This window comes from Drosophila sulfurigaster, chromosome 2L, assembly GCF_023558435.1.
Source record: "Drosophila sulfurigaster albostrigata strain 15112-1811.04 chromosome 2L, ASM2355843v2, whole genome shotgun sequence".
Classification (NCBI taxonomy): Eukaryota; Metazoa; Arthropoda; class Insecta; order Diptera; family Drosophilidae; genus Drosophila; species Drosophila sulfurigaster.
This window is the reverse complement of record NC_084881.1, coordinates 8,556,319-8,582,691: the sequence shown is the minus strand read 5'-3', so window position 1 is coordinate 8,582,691 and position 26,373 is coordinate 8,556,319. Positions and strand designations below refer to the sequence as shown.

Sequence of the window (26,373 nt, the reverse complement as noted above, 5' to 3'; positions counted from 1 at the left end):
CGTCTGACCTATGTACATTTGTAGACTCATTCCACAAAACCGTTAAGCAATACGTATGTTTATTTGCATCTCTAATTACTGTCAGCTTCCAGAGATTTCAAGAAAAACGTTACATAAAACCGGTCCGTCTTTAATATTTTCAGTAACTGACAGTTGATGTCTGCGTAATTTTGGCGGTTAAAGCACAAGAAATTTTATGCAAAAAGATCCAGTTTTGTGTCGATGTTATGAGGGTCCACCAATTAAGTTGATCTTGGCCTGTAGATGCTGAGCCGCAGACAGAAGTCAGATAAACACTGAGACCAAGACACGGAGGGAAGTTCTCAGTTCTGGGACAGTTTTAGCGGCCAATCAGGAGTTCCGAAAAGTTTCTTAGCAATTCCTGCACATAAAGAATAATCAAAGCAAATAGATAACCCTTAAGGAGATACAGCTACAACCACCCCAAAATCGAAAAAGGAGAATGTAAAATTCCGTTGCATACTTTCGCGCGCAAACTGAAATTCAGAAGAAGGGAATTTACATATAGTTAGTGGAAGATTATTGCTAACTCCGAGTTTTACTGAGAACTGTTATTTTTTCACTATGCCAACATAAATCTTTTATACTCCGATTTGGGTATGAAGGCGCAACATGTGGCGCGGTGACAGGCAAAGAAACAACAAGCGAAATCGAAAGCCAAAACAAAAGCAAAACAATGCGTATTTCAAGGCGAAAAAAGGCGCAACAGGCGACGGGTGGCAAGTGGGCGTCTAAACGTGCCACAACATGTGGGCGAGCGAGAAAAATGAGCGTAAAACATTTTTTAAGGAAACAAGCAAAGCGTGGAACTCTCACCGCCGAAAAGTATGCTACGAAAAATGCAAAATACTTGGGCCAACTTTAGGGGTTGCTTCAGAGAGAGAGAGAGAGACAGAGTGAATAGCGGGTTGATTTTCAGGAAGACATTTTTCGGCATTCCTTAAAAGCACAATGCTGAGCGCAGCCCACATTGGGTTGGCCCCGCTCACTCTTATTGTCTCTGACTACAATTGTACAATTATTGAGGTAGGCACATGATTATCTATTTATTTGTGGAAGATTTCCTTATGTAGTGTCTTGAGCAGCCACCCCTTTGAGCAGAGACTACTGTCCTTCATTAACTTGATGTACAAAGTTCAAAGATGACCGGTCAAACAACCGGTTTGCATCTGGCCCAGCCTGTCTTCGACTGGACCTGGACCTGGACCTGAACCTGATTACCTATTCTTGGACAGCATCTTTGCTCTACGATGGCATCGACTGGACCCAAAGCTGATCAGTTGAGTTTGAACTTTCATTTCGGTCGCGTCGCGTTCGCAACTTTTCTGTTTTGGCTTTGTTCCCTCTATTGAAATTCTCCCATTTGTTTTTCGTTAATGTGGGGATTTCTGTTTAATGTTTTCTGTTTTTAATGTTGTTACAAAATTAACATTTGTTTTTGTTGTCCCTTTTGTTGACCATTTTCGTTGTGCACGTTTAAACTTATGAAAAACAAAACAAAATTAAATGTAAGTGTGAATCGATCAATAATCGATTGAAGTGAAAATTTAAAGTGCAGTAAAGTTGTGAAAATCAAGATTTAATTGTGATTTCGAAATTTGATGAGTGATTTTTCATTTTAATTTGCAGTGAAATCCATGAAATCCCACAAAACGAAGAATTGATTTCAATATAACAAAGCCACACAAAAATTTCAAAACCCATATCAAAATTAATGCGCTGCTACATCGCTTGGACTTTGCCTTGATCACAAATTGAATTTCATTAGATATTTTAACAAAATTTCATACACATAACATATGGAGCAATCCAATGGCAATCGTAAGCAGCTCACTGAGTCCTCGACACTCGGCATGACGGAGAGTGGCAGCAATAAGCGAAAACTCTACGCCATCGATGAGCGCGAGGAGAGCTCTCCAGTCACAGTTAGTGAACTGGAGCCCGAGGCAGAGGCTGCCTACGATGCAGATGTGGATGAACTGGAGCAGCCTGTGGCTGGTCCGCCGCTTGCCAAATTGGCCGGCGAGCGTGATGTCATCTACGAGTTGTTCCAGCCCTGGGCACTAAAAACCTATGGCGATCAGGCAAAGACCAAGACGATAACGTTGCGCAAGAAGGCGCGCATTCTAAAAGCACTCGAGGGCAAGGAACACAGTCGTCCGGACAGCTCCAAGTTTCGCTTCTGGGTGAAGACAAAGGGTAAGCTGAACTCATTTTAAGCCGTAGCCTTGACTAAGCCAAGTGGCTTAACTACTTTCATTTGCAGGTTTTACCACCAAGCGACCTGAGGGATTCGAAGAGGCGCCGGGCAGTCATCGGCTTCTTCAGCCGCTGCCCAGCACTGCAGTTCTCTCCGATAATCCAGGCGCCGTCGATCTGTTCGCAGCTTCGGCTAGCAAGGACTTTGGTCGTCGCATCTACCGCAAGGTGGCCTGCGTGGAGGAATTCTTTGATATCATCTACAACGTGCACATGGAGCTGGGCGGACGCAGTGGCATGCATGCGGGTCAGAAGCGCACGTATCGCATTGTGAGTGTAGCGTATAAACCATTTCCTTACTTAAGGGTCATTATTCACTGTACCAAAGAATATTTAAATGTATCGTATAGTTTTAATACACTTGCAGCTTAGCTAAAATTGAAGCATTTGTGTTTGAAAATGTTAAACGCAAACAGACTTAACTTAAAAATATCACATTTTGGGCATCACTCATTATGCTATTATATTTCATATTCAACAAAAATTTCATAGAATATAATGATTGGCAGGACTTGTTGAATGCATTCGTTTGACAGAAGTGAAGTGCTCGCTTAGTTTCACTTAGCGACAAGAATGTATTTAAATGAATTTACTTAACGGCAAAAGCCGAATATTTTCACAGTGACCAAAAGGAAACCAAAAATGCATTAAAAGATTCTAAGAATTCACGACAAAATTCTCCTAGCGGCGTTTTTCTCACTTACTGGTCACACGAAAATTGCATTTAAATACGAATTCAGAGACATAATTATATTTTATTTTATTACCATATGTATAAATAATGATGAACGCTTAATATTAGTTAGATGTACATAAATTTAATATTAAATCAACATCATAACTACTATCTTGACATAAATCTAGATTTCTAATATATATTTATTAATGTATCTTGCTTATTTCATCTCTCTTTCGTCTAGATCACCGAGACTTATGCTTTTCTGCCCCGTGAAGCCGTCACACGATTTCTAACCATTTGCCCCGAATGCAAAAAGAACCTGAGACCCTCATCGCCCGCAACGGGCGGCAAGGAGTCGGAGCTGGTGGGCAATGAGAGTTCGTCAGAAGTGGAGAACTACTTGAGCTACTCATCGCACACCGAAAGCTCCCTGGAAACGGGTCCTGCGGCCAAACGGCGTCGCCACTCGAGTGCCGATCTCAAGGCACATGCCCCCCTGACCGCAGGATCTGTTGCAAGCAGCGCCAGTGTCAACCAGCTGGATGCCATTACAGCTCCAGCCCCCAACCCCAGTCCCAACACTAACATAAGCTCGGCCAAAGTCGAGGTGGCTGTCGAAACAGCGTCGGTCAGCGTGCCCAAGATACGAGTGAAGAGTCAATTACAACGTCCGCTTAGTCCGCCAGCGGCGCCAGTTGAGACAGCAGCTCCCTTACCCCCTTTGCCCCATGCCCTGACTGACCCCGCACAGCTCCACGGCATCGATATGCAGCTGCTGAAGTCGCGAGATAATCTAGTTCGCTATTACGACTTCATGCGACGCTTCTATGCCGGTGGCTCGTTGCTCAGTCAGCCGGTTTTAGCACCGCCCCTTTACGGCAGCAGTCTGCTGCAGAGTCTTAGCTATCCAACCACCACCACCAGCTCTACCACAAGCACCGCAGCTACCACCACCAGCACAGCAGCAGCAACAACAACATCATCTAATAACAATAGTCAGACACAAGTCAAGCCGTTGTCCGTGGCAGCGCCTCCCAAGACAGCTTCCCCGACGCCAACTGCGTCCGGCTCTCAGCAATTGAAGACATCCCCTGATAGCTCGTCTCGTGCACGCTCACCGATCGCCGTTTCGCTGGCCACGCCCACCATACCACATACGCCCATCAATTTAACAAAAGCTCCATTTTCCAGTTGCAGTTCCAGCAGCAATGGGCAGCCCACCTCGCATTCCACGCCCGTTGCTATGCCGCCCCTTAAACTGGAGCTACTCAGTCCACCCAAGCCATTGGCAGATCTTCGCATTCCCCAACTGTTGACGCTGCGTGGCGCTGCTGCTTCAACGGAACAGCATCCATTGCCTGTACCGCTGCCGCTGCCGCCTCTGGACTTGGAGCGATTGAAGCCCATCACATCCACCTATTTGCAGCTAACACGCAGCATGGGTCTCAGCGATGAGGATGCTTTGCGGTTTGACAATCTGGTGAGTAAAGACTTTAAATACACTCTTTAAAATTACATTCCATTTTACACTCATTTATCATAATACATATAAGAACAACTTACCCTTTTATGATGTAAAGATTCATTGATTCTTATGATCTCCTACCAACATTTTTAACACACATTTTCCTAGTCTTAAGTTTATATCAGGGACGTCCCGCTTTTAATATCCATGAAAGTATTCCCATATGATCTCTGGCAGCAATGAAAATCATATATATATTTATTATTTTTACAAACATTTTACCCCCCACTACTTACATACTTATTATTCAATAAGAGTTATTTCACCCAATTGTTTATTATTGAAATTATGATATTAACAACGCAATTATCGCCCAAAAAAAACAACAACAATTGCAAATCAGTCTTTATTCTATGCGAAATACAATTTATATTACCATTTTCTATTACATAATATCTGACACGTTTTTATTAAATTTAAATGCCTTCGGCTCTTTTTAACATGCATTAAAAAGTCTATTTATAAAAAGTGAGATTTTTTCCATTGCTGTATTTTTCACAATGGAATTGCCAAATCAAGAAATATAAATATAGGCGAACTAAATTTTCAAATATTTATGCTTTCTATAATATTTTAATATTTTTATTATAACTTTGCACAAAATATGCTACGTGTTTATTATTTGTCAGCGTGTTTTGAACAATTCGTAGGCAATGCTTTTTAATTAGTTGAACGCCTAAAGCGCTTTTCCATTTATTAAAAAAAAAAAGTACAGTGGAGATATGTCCATATATACCTTTGCTAAGATATTATTTATTAAACTGCAAGATTGTGCTTTAAATAATACATATTTATTGTTCATATCATTTTGCATCTCAGCAGGGGTATAAATTATTCGGAATTCCGAAGCTCAAATATACTATAATAAAATTGTATTGAAAAATTCATTTTTGATCAACAAATTTTTTACTAATTTAGTTTCTTTTTTCTCTGACATGCTTGGCTTGTAAATCTAACGCATCTATCGCAATGTAATCGAGCAAATATGTTATATATATCTGAGAGAGTTACCTATGACAACTACAACAACAACATGAACAACAAGTACCACTGTATCTACAACAACAACAACTACTACAACAACAAAGCTTTTCGGCCACATCCAATGTGTTTGCATTGAGCAACGCACAAAATTATGCAATAGTTTATTTTTTTCGTTTCGTGTTTATTTGAAAGTTCAAATTGAATTTTCCACTAACATTTTTTATGTACATGTTTTTTGATCTCTTAATGCTTGAATTATTTCCTGCAATTTATGTTTTACTTTAATAATGCTGTAAACATGCTTAATGCAATGCTTTTGTATTATTCATATTTTTTTTTTTTTATGTTGTTGTGTTTATGCTTAATTTTATTTTTGTTGAATTTCATATTATTTGATTTTATTCTCATTTCTTGTTATATTTTTTTCTTTGTTATTTTCCAGCTCAGTTATTAGCGCAAGCCAAAAATTGTTGTAATAAATTAGTTAAACACAAAATTTAATGCTTTTTTCTAAAGTTCTTTTGCATAATTAATAGCAAAAAATTGCAAAAGAACCGTATAATAAATTAGAATGCTTATTTAAAATGTTTTGCGTAGCTTATTATTAGACCGCTTTGTAAAAGTAATTTTTTTATGGCTTTCGTATTACAGCTGCGGTAAGTACTGGAAGTTTATTGAATCCGATTTGCCTTTGCATATTAATACAGGAACATCATCCACGATTCATTCAAATTACCAATTTTTTATTTACTTACTGTCTCACATATATTTTGTATTATAAAATTACTGAGTCAGATTTCTTCTCATAATTCTATACATTACATATATTTACTATTATTTACTGAACTTGAACACTGATGACTTCTGGTTTAGAAGAAATAAAACCCGCGCTGATAAGAAGCATTTCCTTCATTTATTTATAAACAATGTTCAAACACATATTTATTTATTTACACACTATACAAATTATTTATTTCTGTCTCAATTTTCGCCTCATTTCGTTGGTGGCCCTTGTCCTTGACCCTGCTCGTCGCCCTTGGCAGTGCTAAGCACAAACCTGGCACTCAGCACCCGACCATCCTTATCGACAATGGTCTTGACCACTTCACCGTTGTGCTCCAGAATATCGGAGGGCTTCAGATTGACCTGAGACAGAAAGTTGTCAATAGACTTGTCTGATGATTCAGCTGGTGCTGCAGCTGCTTCTGGCTGGGATCGATACAACACATTTGCTTGAGGTGGTGCTGTAGGAAGCGGAGCAAGAACTGGCGTCGAATTAACTCGCACCGTGGTCGTAATTTTTCTGCCGTCGGGTGTTGTTCGCGTACGCACCAAGTCTTCGCCCCTGGCCCGGGCATTGTTTATGTCCTCGTCGGTGATGCCGCCACGATCGAGGAGATTGCGCATTTCTGGCGTCAACTCGCTCGCCGTTGGTGGATCTAACCCATAGGTGCTCTGGGTGAAAGTTCTTACTCTGGTGTTGTCCGAGGGTAGCTCGTTAGTTTCGCGATAAGTGGGCAAACTATCCAAGTTGTAGGTGGCAATGGTCCGGGGAGTGACTTCAGCCTGTAGCGTTGGACGCGTTGGAAGTGGTGCCAGAAAAGTGGGAGTTGACTGCGACACCGGATCACTTGATGGATTCGATGCTGGCGAAAAGTCACCGTCACCGAAAAACTGAGGTCTTTGCTCGGCAAATGGATCGCGTCGACGCTGCCAGCTTTCGGGCAGTCCTCCGTTGGTTTGCGAGAACCAGTTGATGGGCACCGTTGATTTGTACACCTTGGTAGTGGTTGTCACAGTGTTACCTTGATCGTCCTGCTCCTTCTTGGTGGTCACCTGAGGTGTGACGCCACTAGGAAATGAAAAGCTTGGCCAATTGGCTGACAGCTGTGGCCCTGTGGACGACCAACTGTGGCTGCTGGTGCTGAACAGTGGTGTTCCATATGTCTTGATAGTTGTCGTCACCCTGTTGCCTTGATCGTCCTGCTCCGTTTTGGTTTGTGTGTGTGGTGTGACTCCAGCGTTAAAGTCAAAGCTCGGATAGAGACGACTGCCAGGCAATAGAGGAAAGCTGCCGCCAAGACTAGGCCAATCGCTGCCCAAGTTTGTGGTGGTAAAAGTGCGTCGATTGCCAATTGAATTGGGCAAATACTCCCAGTCGGTCTGGGGACTCGGAGTTGTGGTGCTGCTAGTAGTGGGAATGGGATCCAGCTTGGGAGCTGGCGGCTCCTCGGGGTCAGTGCGAACGATAATAGATTCGCCGTCGGGCGAGAGACTGTAGGTTGTTGTGTGCAGTTGACCCGATGCGTCCGGCTTGTTGATAGCCACCGGCTGCTTGTTGCGCCACAATTCACCCAATGTCGTCGCATCTATGCCAAGTTCTATGGCTTGCCTGGTTAGCGCTACGCTGGGTCCACTGGCAGTCGCACTGCTGCCATTTAGCTGCGATAAGAAACAAACAGAGATGACGTCACTTTGTGCAAAATACACTCCACCGACAACCTGACCTACCTCCAGTCCCAACAGGCAGCAGCCGATCAAAATCAGCGCAAAACTCATCCGTTTCATATTGTGTTCTCTATGATTGTCTCAACTAAACTGAGCTCAGGCCTGAGTCTGGGTAATACTTAAGCTCCAGTTGTAGCATTATTTAGTCTGTCTGTATATATGGGCAGTCAAAGGTTATCGCTTCTATTTACTACGACTAGATTCAAAGCATCTTTATTCGATTTAGTGGGAATACTCACATATTCTAAACTATTTGTATGTATATATAAACAACTGGATTTGTATTTACTCATAAACTGAATCTTAAATATATAAAAATAATAGTTTTAATAATTGTTTATTGATTTATAATTTATAATTTTCTTATTCGTAATTGAATTCAAAACATTTGCACTCTCTATGATGCAAATATTTCGATGAAATAAAACGAAACCTACAATTGTTTCGTTTCTTATAAAAATATAATAATTTAATAATATGAAAATTTAGCCACCTACTTCTTATATCCATTCAATTGTAAAAAAGGAACACAAGGTAAACTAATAGTCTATATTAATTTGCACTTGTCGAGCTTACTTTGAATACTTTCAAAATTCTTTGGAAACTTTTTGTATATACCCGCAAGAGGAAAAAAACACCCATAATCTTTTGATAGCTTGGTATTGTTCTCTGAGCGTGGTATGCTGTTGACACATTCAAATTGATTTACAACCAGTGCAAAAAACTATTCAATTCGAGCACAGTTTCAGTTGAAAATATTTATACATATATTATACTTATATATTATATTTGCGTATATGAAGAACAAATATTTATAAAAATTTTGCGCGTAAATAAAAGGCATTGACTGACCAGTCCGACAACACAATAAAGCCAACTGCCAACAAAGCTCGAACAAAAAAAACTACGCACATATTTGTGTAAATTAACAGAGCGCCATATCAATTAATTTGCCACAAAGGCTTATTAATACACTTTCGAATATGAGCAAAAAATTATTCTCAATTCATAAAGCAATATACGCTTATATAACATACATATATGCTTTATATTTACGTGAAAATTGAAAATACGTAAGGATTCGAATTATAGAATTATTTACAATTTCAATACGATTGTTTCGACTGGAAATTTTTAAAACTGTCAAAATATTTAACAAAAATTTCAAATATGAAAGAAATATGAAAATGATTCTTTCATATTTAAAATTTTTGTTAACTATTTTTGGCCAAAACTCAATATTTTGAAAGTCCCCGGAACTTTGGTCTTTAAAAATTTTTTAAATTAATAAAAATGTATGTAAAAGGTATATCAACTTTTTAAAACGCCTAATTTGAAGAAAGAGTATAAAAATCAAACAAATGAAAATAAAATACACGATTTCATGAATTCTCAGTGAAACTATAAAAACAGCAACAACAATACAATGATGAGCGACAAATATAAAATTGTATTAAAGTTTCAGCTTTGTGAGTTTGTTTGTGTCTATCTAAAGGTTAGAAGAACGCTCCCAAAAAAAATAAGGGATACCGAAGATGCTGTGTCTGTGATACCCCGGGAAGGCTGACGTTATGGTCCAGCGGCGGTTAGCGACGTTGTCCTGGGCTGGGTGAGAAAAGGGTGCAGGATCTAAAAAATAAAGCAGAGCTTGCGGAGCAGGGACATCAGCTAGCTGTTCGGGTTACTGTTACCCAGTCAGTCCGGGGACAGGATTTACGCTAAAAAGACGCCATAAACTTTGAATGCCGGTGTAGGGAGTAAAAAAAAGGGACCGAAATTGGAATTTGATAGACGCCTGGGCTTGGGCATAGCACCGGGTCTGAGTCTGAGTCTGGGCATGGGCCTCACTCAGTCTGCGACTAGTCCAGTGCAAGGGTCCTCGTAGCTTTTGCAAAGTTCAGAGGCCGCTGCATAGAAGATGAGGGGAGCAAGGGGGGTGCAATCCAAGTATTGACGACTTTTTAAAAGGGTCGAGTGACGTCGAAGCTGTTAAGGACGTCGCAACCAAAGAGAGAGAGAGAGAGAGAGAGAGTCAGGGAAAGGAGAGCGAGCTGGCTTGGCGCGTGTAATAAACCAAGTGATTTTAACGCTTGCGAGAGGAGTATGGGATAGAGGGGGTTGGTGTAGGTGTCGCTCTTGGCGTGTTTTTGGTGGTGTGGGTTGCTAGGTAGCTGAGCTGGCCAAAGTTATAAAACTTTACAGTTAACTAGGCTTGGCAATCAAGCTAAAAGCAAAGGCGTCGTCGTCATCGTCATCGCCCTTTCACCCCTATTTCTCCACCCCTCCACCCCTCAAGCACTGCAAGTGCCTGTCGCGTCACGTCTGGCGCCACCTAGCGACCGTTGCACGAGACATGTAGCCAAAAACAAAAACAGAAAAAAATATGTATGCGAAAAAGAAAGCAACACAAAACGGAAGGCAAGCACCTCTAAACGTGGACAGTTGAAAACACACACACACACACACGTTGCCACAAAAACAAATACCCCCAACGCCCACTTGTGGCACACCATGTGTGTCCAGTGTGCCCAGCGTGTGAGTGTGTGTGTGTGTGTGTCCAAACTGTCCCTTTGAGCAGTCAGTGAGTGGGTTTTGACTCCCCGCCGGGGTTTGGCTTATCCAATGTGCCGTTTGTTTGCTCAAATCGCTTCTCGTTTTAAGCATTGCCTTTTGTTGCCGCCTTTTGCCTTTCCACGTTTTGCCATTTCGTCTGTCTCTGTCTCCTTTATAGACATTGTCTATGGGTCCCTCCCAAATGGCCAGCACCTTTTTCCGTGAGTACCTTGTGAGTACGAATTAAATCCTATTCACTACGCATTCACATAAGTATTACTTAAATAGATTTAAAAATTAGAAATGGTTTCAATCATTGAACTAGAATTAAATAACAATTCATGCGTCAATTTGAAAAGTCAGAAGCCCGAAATATTCATCTTTTTCCAATATTTACAACAATTTTCAATCATTAAAGCAATAGGCAGTTTTTTAGAAATTAAATACTTCCTTATGACATGACTATGAGGTTTGGCTTGCATTAGTTTTCCCTAGAATGTGGTGTTGTGGCACTTTATTGCTATACTGGTTGAACTACCTAATTAATCTAAATCTATGAAAAAATGTCTTAGAAATTACAAAATTTAAAGCATACTTTTAGGTGCTCAAAAAAAGGTCATTAAAAATTTGAATCGACTTAATATAAGCAACAATTTTTGACTTTTCACATCCACAATTTCAAATTTTTAAGAACTCTATTTCATATTGGTTTTTCTTCAATGCAACTTGCATCACATTTTTAATTCCTTAAATTAATTCGTTGCTCAGTTTGAAAGAACAAATTTTAAAATTTACCGTTAATTTCCTGTACTCATTAAATTTTAAACAGTTTTCTGAAAAAAATTAATGAAAATCAATAATTACTATATGTTTCTAAAAGATGTTAAAAAAAATGGACATACTCCCAAGCGCTTTTAATAAAAGCTCAATCAATTGAATGACCATAACCAATAATAAGTCGCCAATTAAAGATCTCGTTTGTACTTCGGAGAATACATAGAAAATAGATTCAAGAGTCACTTCTATGGAAGTCTACATTAATGTAGACTACGGATACAAAAAAAAAATGTTTGGTAGCCAGACAAAACGTTGTGCAAAGGTGCTGGAGTTGGAATATTTAGCGAGGGGTTGGGGAATAGGAGATTGGGCAAGGCAACGGCACGCACCCTTGGAAGGTAAGGAAGGTAAGGAAGGCGCAAAAGCAACATCAAATAGAGCTTTGGGTGCTACCTCGCTTACGCTCCAGCAGACCCATTGCTCCCTCTCACTTCACATTTGGCCAAGGGGAAGGGATGAGAAGGAAGGGGAACTGGGCACGTCAGTCGTTGATGGGGCGCATGGGGTTGACGGAGTTTTAGGTCCGTTGGAACAAGGGTCGGGCACTTCTTCATTAATTTTCATGGCGGCACAAGAACAATGAACGGAACGAAACATAGTCCCAGTGCCGTCTCCACCCTCCCTCCCTTTTTCGCTCAATATGAAAACGTAGAAAACAGAAATGATGAAAAAAAAAATGAAAATGAAAAAGTAAAAGAAAAGCAGGAAAAGTTACTCCTGCTGCCAAGTTGTGGGTGTGTTTTTGTGCAAATGAGTAGAGAGTGAAGGCAGGCCAGAGAGTGAAGTGCCAGTGGAGTTGCAATGGGTCTAGAGGGCTGTCTGTGTCTCTATGTCTGTGTGTGTGTGTGTGTGTGTGGGTTGATTACTTTCTGTTTTAGGTGCCTGTCCGTCCACGCCCAACGCCCACAGCCGCCTTTCAGGGCACAAAACTTCTGAAGGCAAGTACGCATTTTTATGTTTGCTCGCCTGGCTAGCGGTCCTTATTTTTTATCGCAGCACTGGAAGCCCTTTTTGCCGTTTTTTCCCCCTTCCGCACATCGCCCCCATAATGGAGGACAGGCAGAGACAATTGTCGACGCAAGCGAAGAGACAGAGTCTGTGCTGTGCTGAGGATGGGATGGGATGGGAAAGAATTGCAATTTTTGCGAAGAAAAAGCCAAGAAAACGTCTTGGAAACTGTTTGACATGCTCAGCCTCCCTTTGGCTAGAGCTGAACGCTCTAATGAATTTCCGTCCAAGTCCTTAGAAAGAAACGCAAAAAACTCACAAAAAAAAAAAACAATTAAAGTGGACTTAGCATGGGGTTTGTGGAGTGAATGGAGAAGGAGTAGGGAAAGTCTGACGCACCCATAATCATAATTGCGCGTCCAGAAAGTTACCCCTTGGACTTGTCGATTCTGTTCTCGAGTTTCAACTGGCTTCGCCTCTCCAGTCTCTTTTTTTTGCACTCTAATTGTTCAGCCAGTATTCCTTTTATTTTTTTTGTTGCTCTTCGTGTTCTTATTGCGTGGCTCTTCCAATCCCTTTGCTTAATTGTGTTCCCGGACCGTCTCCCTTTCTGATATCTGTCCTTCAATTTCTCCTTTTTTTTTGGTTTAAGTAAAATTTTCACTTGCTTTTAATTTGTCAATTTTGTGCTGAACGAAGCTTCCATCTTTTTTAACCCCTACTTCTACTTCTACATTTTCTTTTACATTTTATTTTCTTTTTTTTCTGGTACTTTTTGCTGGACATTTTTTATGTTTGCTGATGAGCTCTAAAAGTTGCAAAACAAGGTGGCAATTACTTATTTTGGCTTTTCAGCGACTTGCGTGATAATTACTAGGCAGATTCTATTTCCAAGAAGACCGCTTGAGGGATTCTCATTTGGTTCAACGCAATTTTATGTTGTCAATTCCAAACCTGTTCTTTATGTTTTCAGAATCTTTTAGTCTATATAAATAGAACAAAAATATATAAAAATACGATTATAAATTCAATTTATTGCTGCTGAAAGCAAGCCACAATTGAATATAAAGTACTCCCATTAAAATTAACTAAATATTTCCCTTGGTCTATTAGTATACATATGTATATATTATTCACTTTCTATGTTCTCAAATTTCACATTAAATTGTTAACAATATAATATACTTTACAATTGAATGCGTGAAAAAGACAATAGCATATTAAAGGAAGGTCTTTCTAGTTCTATATGATCGAAATTTATTTTTATAGTTCATCAGTATATTTGTGGTAATATATGACAATTTACAGGATTATTAATAACTTAAAAACTGGTTTTTTGAAAATGATGCATCTATGAAAATTGTTTTTTTAATTCCACAAAAAACTCTTATTTACTTCCTGTTTAACATTTCTCTTATCTAATGATTTGACACATTTACAACCCTCAATGAATCTAAGTTCAATTAGAAACAGGGAAGAAGTAAAAGAAAAAAATAAATTGCCACCGATTGAACTTCCGTTAAGTACGATGACAAAGCAACAAACATAAGCATAGCAATAAAAATAACATCGTCGATGTGATGACAAATAAACAAGCGATTAAAGTCAATGTAAAACATAGAAAAAAATATGTAGCGAGAGAAGGAAGGAGGAAGCAACGAAACTGGCAATAATGAATTCCTTTGGCAAACACAAATTGATAAATTAAACGCCACTTATGACAAAGTGAAGAGTGTAGCAAATACTCGTAAACAAACAAAGAAAAAAAGAAAGATGGAGAAAAGAGAGCAAGCGTAAGAGAAATAAAGAAATCAAAATAAACGGCAAGGACACGCACGAATACAACAACCAAACAACCAAAAAAAAAAAAGAAAAACGAACAACAACCGCAAAGTGCACGCAAATTGAAGCGGCAATAAAAAACAGAGCATAAACAAGGCACAAAATAAAAGTCAAAAGACACACATATTCTTTCTCCCACATTTCCGGTCACCATCTCTCTTTCTCTCTTTTTGTCTCTGCACACACAGCAAACGAGTTGAATAAAAAATAGAAGCAAAACAATTAACGTCCTTGGCGAAAATATTTTTATTTTTTTTTTGCACGAAAGTCAAAGTGTAGGAGAGAGAGAGAGAAACTTGAGTTTGGCCATATAAAAGTGCAAAAAGCAAACGAAGAAATTATACACAGCAGAAGGGCAAGAAGGAAGGCGCCACAAAAAAAAGCAAGTGAAGCAAAACAAACAAATAAACAAATAAAGGCGAACAAACAAAACAAAACGACGGCAACGCCAAAGTCGACGTCGACGTCGACGCAGACGCCAACGTTGACGCTGACTCTGACGTTAACGTTCTGAGAGCGTTGCGTCGTGAGAGTTCAAAGAGAAGAAGACAATGTTGTTGTACGAATGCCGAGATGACGATGATGACGACGACGATGATAATAATGATTGTGCACACGCATACACGCAAAGAATTGCGCAGGCAAAAGTATTTGGAAGCAACAAAAACCAAAAAAAAAAGACAAACTAGAAAACGAGCAAAAAATACTCAATGACAATGCCAGCAACAACACAAGAGCAACAAGAACAAGAAGAACAAGCGAGCCAGAGACAACAACCTGTTGAGTCTGACACACACACACACATATATACACGCACACAATGAGAGACCTGCAACTCAAGTGGAAATGCAAATAAACAAACACGAGGAGCAAACGAGACAAGGCGAGACGAGACGCGACGCGATGCGGAGCATGAGAGAGAGAGAGAGAGAGAGAGCAAAAGCAAAGCAGAAGAGAGCGAGATGGAGAGTTAGCAACAGAAACTCGCGTCGTTCTCAACTACAGCTGCCTTTCATTGTATTGCCAAACACACTCACATACATATATATTTACACGCTTTGAATAACATTATGAGAGTTTCGCCTTTTACTTTTAACACTTTTTACAAAACATGCAACAAAAACAAGCGCGTTAAAAGCAAAACAAAACACTGCAAACAACTGAAACAAACAACGAGACAAGCGAAAGTTGCCAGCCCGTTACTAAAGGAATTTACGACTTTTGCGAAATCAATTGAAAACTGGAACACAAAACAGACGCAAAAACTCCCCCCCTCCCAATGTTCTTCATCATTTCCACCTCTTTTCGCTCATCTCCCTCTGTTTACGAGCACAGCATTCGCCCTTGTCATGTAACTGGAGTGATTTTTGATTTTGCTGACCAAAACTGTTTTTTTTTTTATTATTTCTCTTATCTTTTTTTGTTGAGCGACAAAAGAATTTTGATTTATCATTTGTGGTGGAGGGAGCGAAAGGGGTTGTAACGGTACTTTGCTGTACTGTACTCAACTCGCATCACTCGATGCATTCAATAACTGTTCTGTGGTTGGGACTTTTGTTGTAATAGATACGCCGTTTGATTGCTTTGTAATTGGTTTTTATTGGTGCCGACTTGTGAAAGGCATTTCGACCGAGTGTTGAAATATTCCTTGTCGATTATGCCAGATGCTAAATGCACTTGCAACCCAGACACATGATGGAGTGCTCAATAAAAAATGAATTGTGAATGGGGAAATATGTGTAAAGTTGATTATTATGAGTGAGCAGTAAAATTATTATTGTGTTATCAAAAATCAAGTGAAAGATAGAGACAGATTGTTGCCTTTAATGGCAACTGTATTATTGGAATATTCATAGTGTCTAAGCACATCCTGAAAAGACTAAACTCTTAAAATTAAATGTTTATTTTCCACTCTTACTCGATTTAAATGGTTTCGATTCGAAACGTTACAAGGAATACCATTAAAATCAGAAACATGCGTATGTTGAAATATACTAGAAATATACTAGAAATTATTAAATGCATATTTATTATTTTCCACTATTATAAATAACAAGTATGATAAATACTATATATACACTATATTTAAAAAAAGTGTAATATAGTGAAATCTTTACAAGCGAATTATATTTATTTTCCTATTTGGCATAATTTTTTAGAGAATTTTGAGATCTCTTGATCTGGACAGTTCTTTTAAGTAAACACTTATTGCTTAATTATGGGTTTTAACCCACTAAAGTGTTCCTTTTCATCCTTCAATTTATTCACAACCAAAATTCAACCTAATTTTACTAAACTTAATGCGTTTCAAAAAAATGAATATATTATTTCAATTGATATATAAAAAATTACCATTTAAAACACAGTCCAAACAAATTTTTATGGATGCTGTAATGCGAGTTTTATTATTTATATTAAAGAACCCATACATTTTTAATATTTTGAAGTTATTAGATTTTAATAATTAGAATAACCAATTAAATAAAATTTTGTAAAGCCTGTAAATAAGAATAAATATTTACGAATATGAATTACAAACTTAATAAAATTGTTTGTAAAATATTCAATAATTTAGGAATTACATTTTCCTACAATATTGTAAAAAATACTGCATTTATTTATAAATTATTTTATGATAAATAATGCAGATAACTCATTCAAGTTATTTACGACATTATCTGAGTTTTTTTCCAAAAGCGGCTAAAAGTGGCCAAAGCAATTAGCCAAAAGGCTCAAAGACTCTGTTGAAGTTAGCTCAGCTTTCAATCGATTCAGTGTTGAGTTTGAGGCACAATATTTCTTCTCTAGCAATAAGCATGCAAACATATTTTGCTAAAATCTTGAATTATATTTTGCAACTAATTTAGAGCAAGGCAATGCTGCCATCTCCCTCCCACACACGCACACGTACATGCTCTCTTGTTTACTCTTACTCTGTGTCCTTATCGTGCTGTCTTTTTCTCTCTATCTCAGTCTCTCTTCTGTGTGGCTGTGGAAGAAATGCATTGATTATGCATGCGTAAAGCTGAAACTCAGCTCACAGTTCTGAGTTCTCAGTTCTCAGTTCTCAGTGGATGCCACTGTACCAGCCTTTGATCTTAGGCATCCCTTTCCGAAGCTCCTCCACCTGGTCGACTTGCTCGCTTGCTTGCAGTCGTGTGTAGAGGCATGTAGAGGCTTTCAAGTAAAAAGATAAGATAGAAGGACAATTTGCAGGCACATGCGTCCAGCCCAAAAAGGGGCACAACTTGTCCCAAGATTTACCCAGACTCCTTCAAGGCTCTTTCTCTCTCTCATAGCATGTTGAATTTTCTTCAAAATGCTGCACGTAGTCGTAAGTTGCCTTTTGTTTGCATGTGTGTGTGTGTGCTGTGCAAATTAAAAGCATTCATATATGTATGTATGTATGTATGTATGTATGGACGGGACGCCCTCTTGGGAGAAATTACCTCATGCTCCTTTGTCACGAATTATGCACAAAACTTCATTCGTTCAACGTTGCGTATACGTAACATTTGCTTGCTCCCAGCCAGCTGCTGTGTGTGTTGATTAGATTTTCTTGCAAGAAAACTGACCAAAGAGTCCTCATACGTCAGCACAACCTGCATGTGTGTATGTGTGTGTGCGTGTGTATGTGTGTAACCACAAGCACTCACACTCTCACACACACACAGATGAACATATAAATGTGTATATATAGAATGAATGCTTGCATTACTTTTACTCTAAGAATTTTTGGCCTCTCTATATGTTTGTGTGCGAATGCATGCACTTTAAGAAGATGACCACACACACACACACACACACACACAACTGTACATTTGTCTCCTCACACACACATGCACTATGTAGCCACATGCAGCTGCAGCACAGCAACTTTTTTGGGGGCTTTTCTTGGGCTTTTCTAATGCACATTTTTGCATTTTCTCTAGAAAGAGTCGACTGCGAATGCGAGAGAGAGAGAGAGAGCTTTAATTTGAACATTTCTTATTAGTGCACACGCACAGACGCAAGTGCGAGCGAGTCCGATATATGTTTGCGAAGAAAGTGCAGCAAGTTTGTGGTTGAGGCTTCATGTTTTGGGTTGTAGGTTTTTGGGTGTCAACTGCTTGGGTTAGCCTTAATGCAACTCTGTGTGTGTGTGTGTGTTTGTGTGTTGCATTTGTGGAGGGTTGCACTTTTTTTTTTGTTTTTTTTGATAATTGCATCGAACTCTCTTGAACTTAAACTCTATTTTTCTGCAATTCATTACAACTTCCAAGAAAACAATTTTTGATACAAATTTTGAGTTATTTTATTTAATGGAGCGATTTGTTTGGTGAAGTTGTTTGTTAAGCAATAGTTAAAACAAATTATACTCAATTACCAATCACAAAAATGATGATTAAATTTGATAGAAAAGTAGTTTCAGTCGAAAATATATTTACATTAATATGTATTTGATCGAATACAATAAATCAAATTTAATACGAACATTTTTGTCTTGAATTATTCATGTGAAATATTTCCAAGACAATAAATGAGCTGCCTTAATGGCATAGCCATATAATCACCTGAAGAATATTAGAAAATGCTCAAGAATTATATAAATTTAAATTCACAAGCGAGAAAGAGAAGAAGACAGACAGCAAGTAAAAAATAATAAATTTGTATATAAATACAAGTACATGCAGCTATCTGAAATATAAATTAATCTTAAAATGTTAGAAGGCAGCCATCAAATGCCAAAGTAAATTGCTCATTTATGTATAAAACTGGCTGCGTATACGACGAACAGGACGTTGAGTTGAGTTGCAACAAGAAAATGCAATTTCTTAAGACATTTTCTTCCCTCACAAAGTGGAAACCTCTGTCTAACCCCAAAGTCTAAGCCTTCAACACACGAAAAATCAACAAAGATCTAAGTGAGAAAGAGCATACATGTGTATGTATAAGTGTGTGTGTGTGTTTGGGTGTTGGTCAAAATTTTAATCAAAATGCGTCTTAAGAAAAATGAAAATGCTGCAGAGCGGCAAAGCAGCAAAGGCGTGCGTTAGAGCGGGACAAATAGAGAACAACAATTGCTGCAAATCGATGGCGTTGCATACTTTTAGGCCTCCAAGACGTGGGCGTCACACAAGACACAAGGCAACCTAACTACTCTGGTCGACTCTGGTCGGCCATAATAATAATTATAACAAGACAAAGTGAGGCAAAGAGTGAGGGGACAACATTTTTAAGAGCATTTCAGCAGTTGCTGTCTCTGTCGTTTTGGCTTTGGGCTTTGTTGAAATAATTATAAGGACATGCCAAGTATAATAAAGGTGCAACTTAACTCCTTATCTTGCTGTGTGTGTGTGTGTGTGTGTGCAACGTTGTGTAGGTGTCACACTTGCCACAGGGCCAGCAACAACAACAAGAGCAGCGTCCCAAACCCAAAACTAAATCCTAGGCTCAGTCGCATCCAACACACAAACGCACCGAGCATCGATTGTCTGGTCAAGTCATTGATGAGAACAGCCCTAAGCTGACCCTGTTCCCCTCACCCTCGCCCCTCCCCTCCTCCGCCCACGCCTTGTATCCTGGTTATCCGCCGCCCTATGCTGGCCATCCTGGATATATTGTGTGCGTGTCGCTGCCACAGTTCGCTTTGTTCTATGATGATGCATCGCCATCATTATGATTTTCTATACATACGACTACAACAACGTTCTCTGCCGGAAATGGTTGCTCTCCTCGTTTGGGGGACAGATATGAATGTGTATGTGGGTGTATTTTGTTTGTGTTTGTATATAATTTTCCACATATAAATATGCATATGGAGCCACCTTCATCCCTCCTCCATCGGACTGCGGACTGCGCCTCCTGACTGCCTGCTGTGTGTGAGTAATTATGTGTGTGCGCGTGTGTTGTTGTTTGTGTATTGGTATTATTATTATTTTCGTTTTTTTTTTGATGTTTTCATTGCATTCCTCTGTATGTTTTTAGCCCCGCAACTCGACATATGCAAGCGGCGTTCATTCAATTAAACGCATTAACTTGATTTTCAATTAACTTTAAATATACGATAGAGATTTTTACGATCAATCTACAAGTATATAAATGCGTTTCTGATTGCCAGCCGTAACCAAGATATTATGATGCGTAAATCGTTATGCTTATCACATTATCAATTGCAATATAATCTGATTAACAATCAACTAAATGCGCTTGGAATGAGCTGCGAAACTTGACAGTGCAATGTTTCAAATGCTTTACAATCGTTGCGTTGAAATAATTTTGAAATTGTTAACAATTGTTTTAGCACACATTTTTAAAAATATTAAAAATTTCTTTATAATGGATTTTACACAGTCCTGCAACTTCTGAAATATTATAATAACTCAATAATTTAAACATTTTTTTTTATATATTGTAAGCGTTTTTTTGTGACTCTCTAAACTTCACATCAATTCAACAATAACACATCTTGAGTTGAATTAAAATAATCGTATTTTTTCTTAGATTTCAAAGTGATTTTTTTTATTGGAAAACTCTAGCCTCTCTCCAACAACTGAATTTCTTTCAAGACCAAGCGCAAAAATTGTTATAAAATATTTATTTCAAATTAATCTATTTAACAAAGATATAAATGCGTTTGGAATGAGCTGCGAAAAAGAACAGTTTCATTTTGGAAAAAACTTATTAAATATTGTTCTAATATATAAGAAAATATATATATTTTTCTTATACATAGTTATGGGACTCTCTATATTTCACATCAATTAAGTAAACTTTTACTCGTATCTTACTTTCGCTTGAATGCAATCAAAATATTCCTCATTCTTCTCTGTATCTCGTCATTGTGTTTAATATCTCTTTGATGGCAAATTCTACCCTCCCTCCAAAAACAGAATATACTTTCATGACCAAGCACAAACTACTCAAAAGTAACTTTAGAAACATCCGCCGTTTCTTCTGCAACCCTTTTACTATAAGCCAGCCCCAGAGCCAATTTGCCACCCTCCTTATTAGTTGTAGCTTACACTCAACCCCCTTTGCATATATTTTTTGGGAAATTTTCACCGCTTTTCTGCCATTATTTCCATCAAATACTCGAATGTTTTGCTTAAATGGAAAACACAATTAACTGAAATTAAAATAAGCGCGCAGCGAGCGACAGTAAGACAAGCGAATGAGTTGAGTGAGAACAACCCTTATAGAGTCGTTAGCCCCGACCATTTCACCTGCACAAAATACTCGGCACATCTTGAGCAAACCCCTTTGCCTTACCCTTTCTCCTCATTGTTGTTGCACCCCACCACGAAGGTTGCTTTTGTGCCACGTCTTGCTGTCTTGCCTCAATTTTTAATCACTTTGTCACCCCTTTGGCTAGCGTCGTCCTCCTCATCGCTCTCATCGTTGTCGACGTCTAATCCTAATTCAAAGCGCGCAATGCCAAACCCTTTTCACAAACTGTGAACGCTACCCGTGCTCAACCCCTCCCCCATATGCCAGATGCCGTACCCATCTCCCCCGTCTCTCACTGTCTCGCTGTCTTCTTGTCTCCCTGTCTCCATCCCTGTCCCATTCGAAAATGCAAATCAGACACATTTTCAGACCCAAAATGAAAATTCCTTACGAAAAATGCGACATTGGGTGCCTTTTTTATACCCTAGCATCAAAGGCAACTGAGGGTATTGCAATTAATATATAATACATGAATATGGATCTAGTTATTATTATTTGGGTTTTATATATGTGTATTGTATTCCCAATACAAAGAACAATTATAGATTAAATTATGTTTTACTTTTTTCCTTTTATTAATTATACTTATGTTACCTTGAAGTCGAGAGCATTCTTTAGTCTTGTTATTTCGAGTAGTGTCTACTTTTTACACTTTTTTTTTGGTGTCTCGCTTTGGAAAGCGAAATTTATTTTTGATTAGGAACACCCCGAAAAAAAACCCAGAAAGAAAAGGAAGAAGAGTGAGCAGAGAGTGAACGATATGTATGTATATATCTTGCGCTGTTTCTGCTCATCATCGTCATCATCATCATGAGACTTCATCTCGCAACGCAGCAACCCCACGAGGCCAAGAAAGTGGGCCGGGTTAAGGGGGGAGCGCCTGGGCAACTTGGTGGTCTTGGAGTCTTTTGCGCCTGGTTGCCTTGACGGCGACGGCAACGGCGACACTGGTGCCCAGACCAGACCAGACCACGACCACGACCAGAACGAGGACGAGGACGAGAGCGAGGACGATTCCAGGGGGCAGCTCCTCTACCACTCTAATGCTCTAACAGAACTTGATGTTCTACCATAATCCTGCACGTAAAGCGTAAACTGAGCTTGCCTTCTTCTTCGCTACCCCCTCACGTCGCCGGTGTCGTTAGCGCCGCCTGGAAGGACATCTTTGTATTATTTTCAACATTTAATTTGTTGCCTGCGACGACGACAAGGACAACGATGGGCAGGGGCAGAAGGACCTGGCACAAGGATGAGGACGGATTGGACGACTTCAGCAATCTTCCCAACGCTCCGCCCTCAACATTGTTACTTTGTTTCACATTTTTCGTGCCCAAATATAAAATAAAAATGCTCACGGACTGAGGCACCCCCCTCACACACACACACACACACATACACACAGAGTAAAAGTAAGCTTGTCCCCACATACACACACACAACCAGCCCAATTTTGGTCGCTCGTTTGCGCTTATGTAATAACCTCGAATCTAATTACTTTCTGACAACATCGAGTTGGGTGAAGCTGAAGTTTTTTTTTCCTTTCTGGTCGTTCTGTTCTTGATTTCGATTTCATTTGGGGTGCTTATGATTTTTGGGGTCACATGACTGCACGACTATAATTGCCAACTAAAATCACATTGCTCTCGAAATAGAAATGTCGTGGGATCGAATGACGAACACAAGTAACGAGCTGAACGAGTCGTGAATTTATTACCATCACGGCATTTGAACTATCTCACCTCACAAGTGAGAGTTACTTCTTAACCCATGCAGCGTTTTTATCTCTATATTTTTGAAGCCATAACTTTGGCATCTTACGAGGCAATCCAAGCCAACCCCAAACCACTGACAAAAAGGTGTGCTTTTTTTCTGTACTTGAGACCCAAACCTTTCATTTTATGCAAAACAGGCAGAGCTCACAGCACACTTGATGAGCTCAAAGAACCCTTGCAATGCGGCTCAAAATCGAAATGAAAAGAAACGAAACGAAACGGAAGGGAAGGGTGAAGCCAAGGGTCGTTCTACCTACCCAATTTCCAGCATTTTTTCGTCCTCGCTTTTTTGTGTGGACCCAAAAGTAAACTTTTTGTTAGCCCATTTTGCAGCAGCGCGAATAAAAAAGTTATGAAATATAAAAAAAAAAGTGAATGAAAGAAAGTTAAGGGATCGGAGAACCTGGGGTTCCATGCGGCATATCCTTCATTAAATCGAAGAACAAACGAGCAGACAAGCAGCATGGCGTCGTCGTCCAGAAACAGAACGAGCAAGAGAACCAGGACCAGACCCAGAACTCGAGCCAAGCCAAGCCGAAGGGGCTAAGCCCAGGGCAAAACGTAACTCGCTAGCTAGGAGACGTTGATGGCGATGGCGATGACGATGACGACGGAGATGGTGATGGCGATGGAGACGGTGTAGCACACATGCACCATGTACCGCCCAACACCGCCCAAAACCCTAACCCCGCACTCAACCCCTCAAGTCAAAGACTCGAACCCCGCCCATCGTAGCGGATTTCTTTCATTTTAGTTTCCCTTTAGCTCGCTTTTGCTCCCTTTTAGCTGCTCCCCTTCCCCCTGTTATCCACTCCAGCTGCGGCAATGTGTGCCAATGTGAGCGACCCTCTTCAAATGTGTTTGTTGCCTTTGCCGCTGCCTTTGGCTGGCATGTGGCGCGACGACCGGACCCCACAGTCTCTCCCACTCCTTGACGCAACAACGTTTCAAATTCAACAACGACGAGGACGAGGACGACAATGATGATGGGAACCGAAGAACATGCCAGAGTGGCAGGAGTTTTTGGGAGCAAAGTAGAGAATGAAGGTATGGAGGAGGGGCGGCGACGTCGAACACAAAAAAAGAGAAAAAACTTTTTCTTGGCATTTGTTGAACAGGAAATAAAGTTGGAGTGTGGGTTTGTTTCAGGGGGCAGAATTGCTGTGAAAAAAAAGCGGCATGCCAAGCTAGACGAATGAGCCAGGGCAGCGTCTGATGTGTCCTGGGTTTGGCCCAGGCTCTTGGCTCGCCCTTGTATAATGGGTATATAGAACTTGGGCTAGGGATTGGGATTGGGATTGGGATTGGAGCTGACTGACGAGCTCGCGCGTTTCTCGTTTTTGGGTTTTTTCGCTGTGGGATAGATGGAGGTTTTATTTGGGCAAGGCCAATGGATATGCCCAGGGACGTGGACAAGCAGGAGAAGTCATGGCAAGACGGTTGAGGAGGGAAACGAAGCGTTGTGGCATGTGTTAGTTTGAGTTAGACCCTTGGCTGGAGCATTCGCCTGGGGGGTTCGCTGCGGTAACCATGTCGCCTGATAAGACACAATGGACATATCAAATTGTGGCTTAACTCATGTGTGCTCTGTGCTGCCCAAGCAAGTCTCCCCTCGCCCCTTGCCCCTCTATTTTTCCCTCACCCTCTCTCCCACCCAAGGGGCGTTTTTTTTTTTGCCTCTGGGGCGCGGCTGTTGGTCGTGCAAAAGTTTTGGGAGTTCGTTTTCGTTCCGGCATGCCAGAAGTAAAAATATATAAATGGAATTTATGTGCCAACAACCCCTAGCTGCCTATCCCCCTCCCCGCTACCCCCGCTTAGCTAAGGGTAGGCAACCCAAGCATTTGGTTTATGTGGGAACCTGCGACCAGTTCAAGCGGACAGTTCTAATAACTAACTAGCGCACGGCGAACGCTTCACAAAACCTTCTCGTTCTTCAACATTTGACTCGTCGTCTACTCGAAATACGACTCTGACCAAGCCCCAAACACGCAGGTTTCCCTCTTTTCCTCGTTCTCCTTTCATTTGAACCCATTCCAAATGCTTAGACTGTCAGTTGATGGACGCCAAGTACCGTGGAAAACATAATGCGCGTAACGTGAAATGAGTTTTGATGCATGATTGTGTGTAGAGTGTATGACTGGCAGCTAGCTAGTGTTAGCCGACATAGAGCCTCAACTAGGCAGCCTGTTACATTCTAGGGTTATTAGGGGAATAACTTGTAAATTCATCATTTAATGTAAATTGTAAGCAAGAGCTTCCAGCTTTGTTGAAAAATTTTTAAAAATTGCAAAGCTGAAAAAAATCGAATTAAGTCTACATCAAATTATACTTGGGCTTCTCTTTGGGAAATTGTTTATCAGTAGAAGAGCAAAGTATTAACATTGAGCTTCAAAAAGACGAATCTTACTTAATGTTAAATATAACGCGTAAATAATGATTATCGTTACGTTGAAAAATATAAATCAAAAACTACGATCAAGTATTTTATTTTTCTTTATCAAAATAAAAATAGTTTTTTTTGTATTATTATATGTCGGTGTCACTCATTTCGACAAACTAAATAGTCTCTATACCCGCTACCCATAGGGTAAAAGGGTATTATAACTTTGTGCCGACAGGAAATACGTGTAACAGGCAGAAGGAGACAACCCCGAACTTATAAAGTATATAGTATATATTCTTGATCAGCGTCAACAGCCGACGTGACATTGCCATGTTCGTCTGTCCGTCTGTCCATATGAACACCTAAATCTCAGAGGCTATTGGAGATAGAAATATATTTTTTTTTCGACATCACTTGTAATGTTTGTAGGCAGTTCAAGTTTTAAAATTTTTGCCACGCCCACTTCCGCCTCCGCAAATTGACACAAATTGAAAACCAAGTGTAATTTTATTGCTAGAAGTTTGGTACATACAATAATATTTAAAGTCTTTATGATTTATGATGAATTCACGATTTTTGAATTTATCATTTCAATATCGAAAAAGTCTATGTTCTCTATTTATTTACTTGATCATTGTGATCATGAAAATTTATAAATATATTATAATAGATTATAACAGTTTCATGAAAATCGTTTCTATCTTCCCAGGAATTCTTAAGCTCAGCCCGATCAAAATCAAGAATTCACTTTGCCCATTATAAAACCAACTTTGAAATAAGTATTTATCGATAAGCATTCCTGGGGACTCATCAATATATATCTAATCGTTTTATCTTCCTGTTTATCAGTCTG

At 39.7% G+C, this 26,373-nt stretch overlaps 2 protein-coding genes across 2 annotated transcripts in view; one reads left to right on the top strand and one right to left on the bottom strand.

The window, feature by feature from the left end:
• Nucleotides 1-1,031: 1,031 nt before the first annotated feature.
• LOC133840547 (uncharacterized) overlaps nucleotides 1,032-26,373 on the top strand; it is a 68,292-nt gene continuing 42,950 nt past the window's right edge. The window contains exons 1-4 of the mRNA XM_062272441.1: nucleotides 1,032-1,529; nucleotides 1,651-2,220; nucleotides 2,288-2,550; nucleotides 3,201-4,439. Coding sequence (XP_062128425.1) covers nucleotides 1,821-2,220; nucleotides 2,288-2,550; nucleotides 3,201-4,439 — 1,902 coding nt within the window. The 5' untranslated portion in view covers nucleotides 1,032-1,529; nucleotides 1,651-1,820. The remainder of the gene's footprint in view (nucleotides 1,530-1,650; nucleotides 2,221-2,287; nucleotides 2,551-3,200; nucleotides 4,440-26,373) is intronic.
• On the bottom strand, nucleotides 6,365-8,117 carry LOC133848853 (mucin-2-like). Its single transcript, XM_062284555.1, has 2 exons — nucleotides 7,980-8,117; nucleotides 6,365-7,910 (listed from the first exon to the last, which is right to left on the bottom strand). Exons 1-2 carry the CDS (start codon nucleotides 8,034-8,036, stop codon nucleotides 6,462-6,464), a joined length of 1,506 nt encoding a protein of 501 aa, XP_062140539.1. The 5' UTR covers nucleotides 8,037-8,117; the 3' UTR covers nucleotides 6,365-6,461.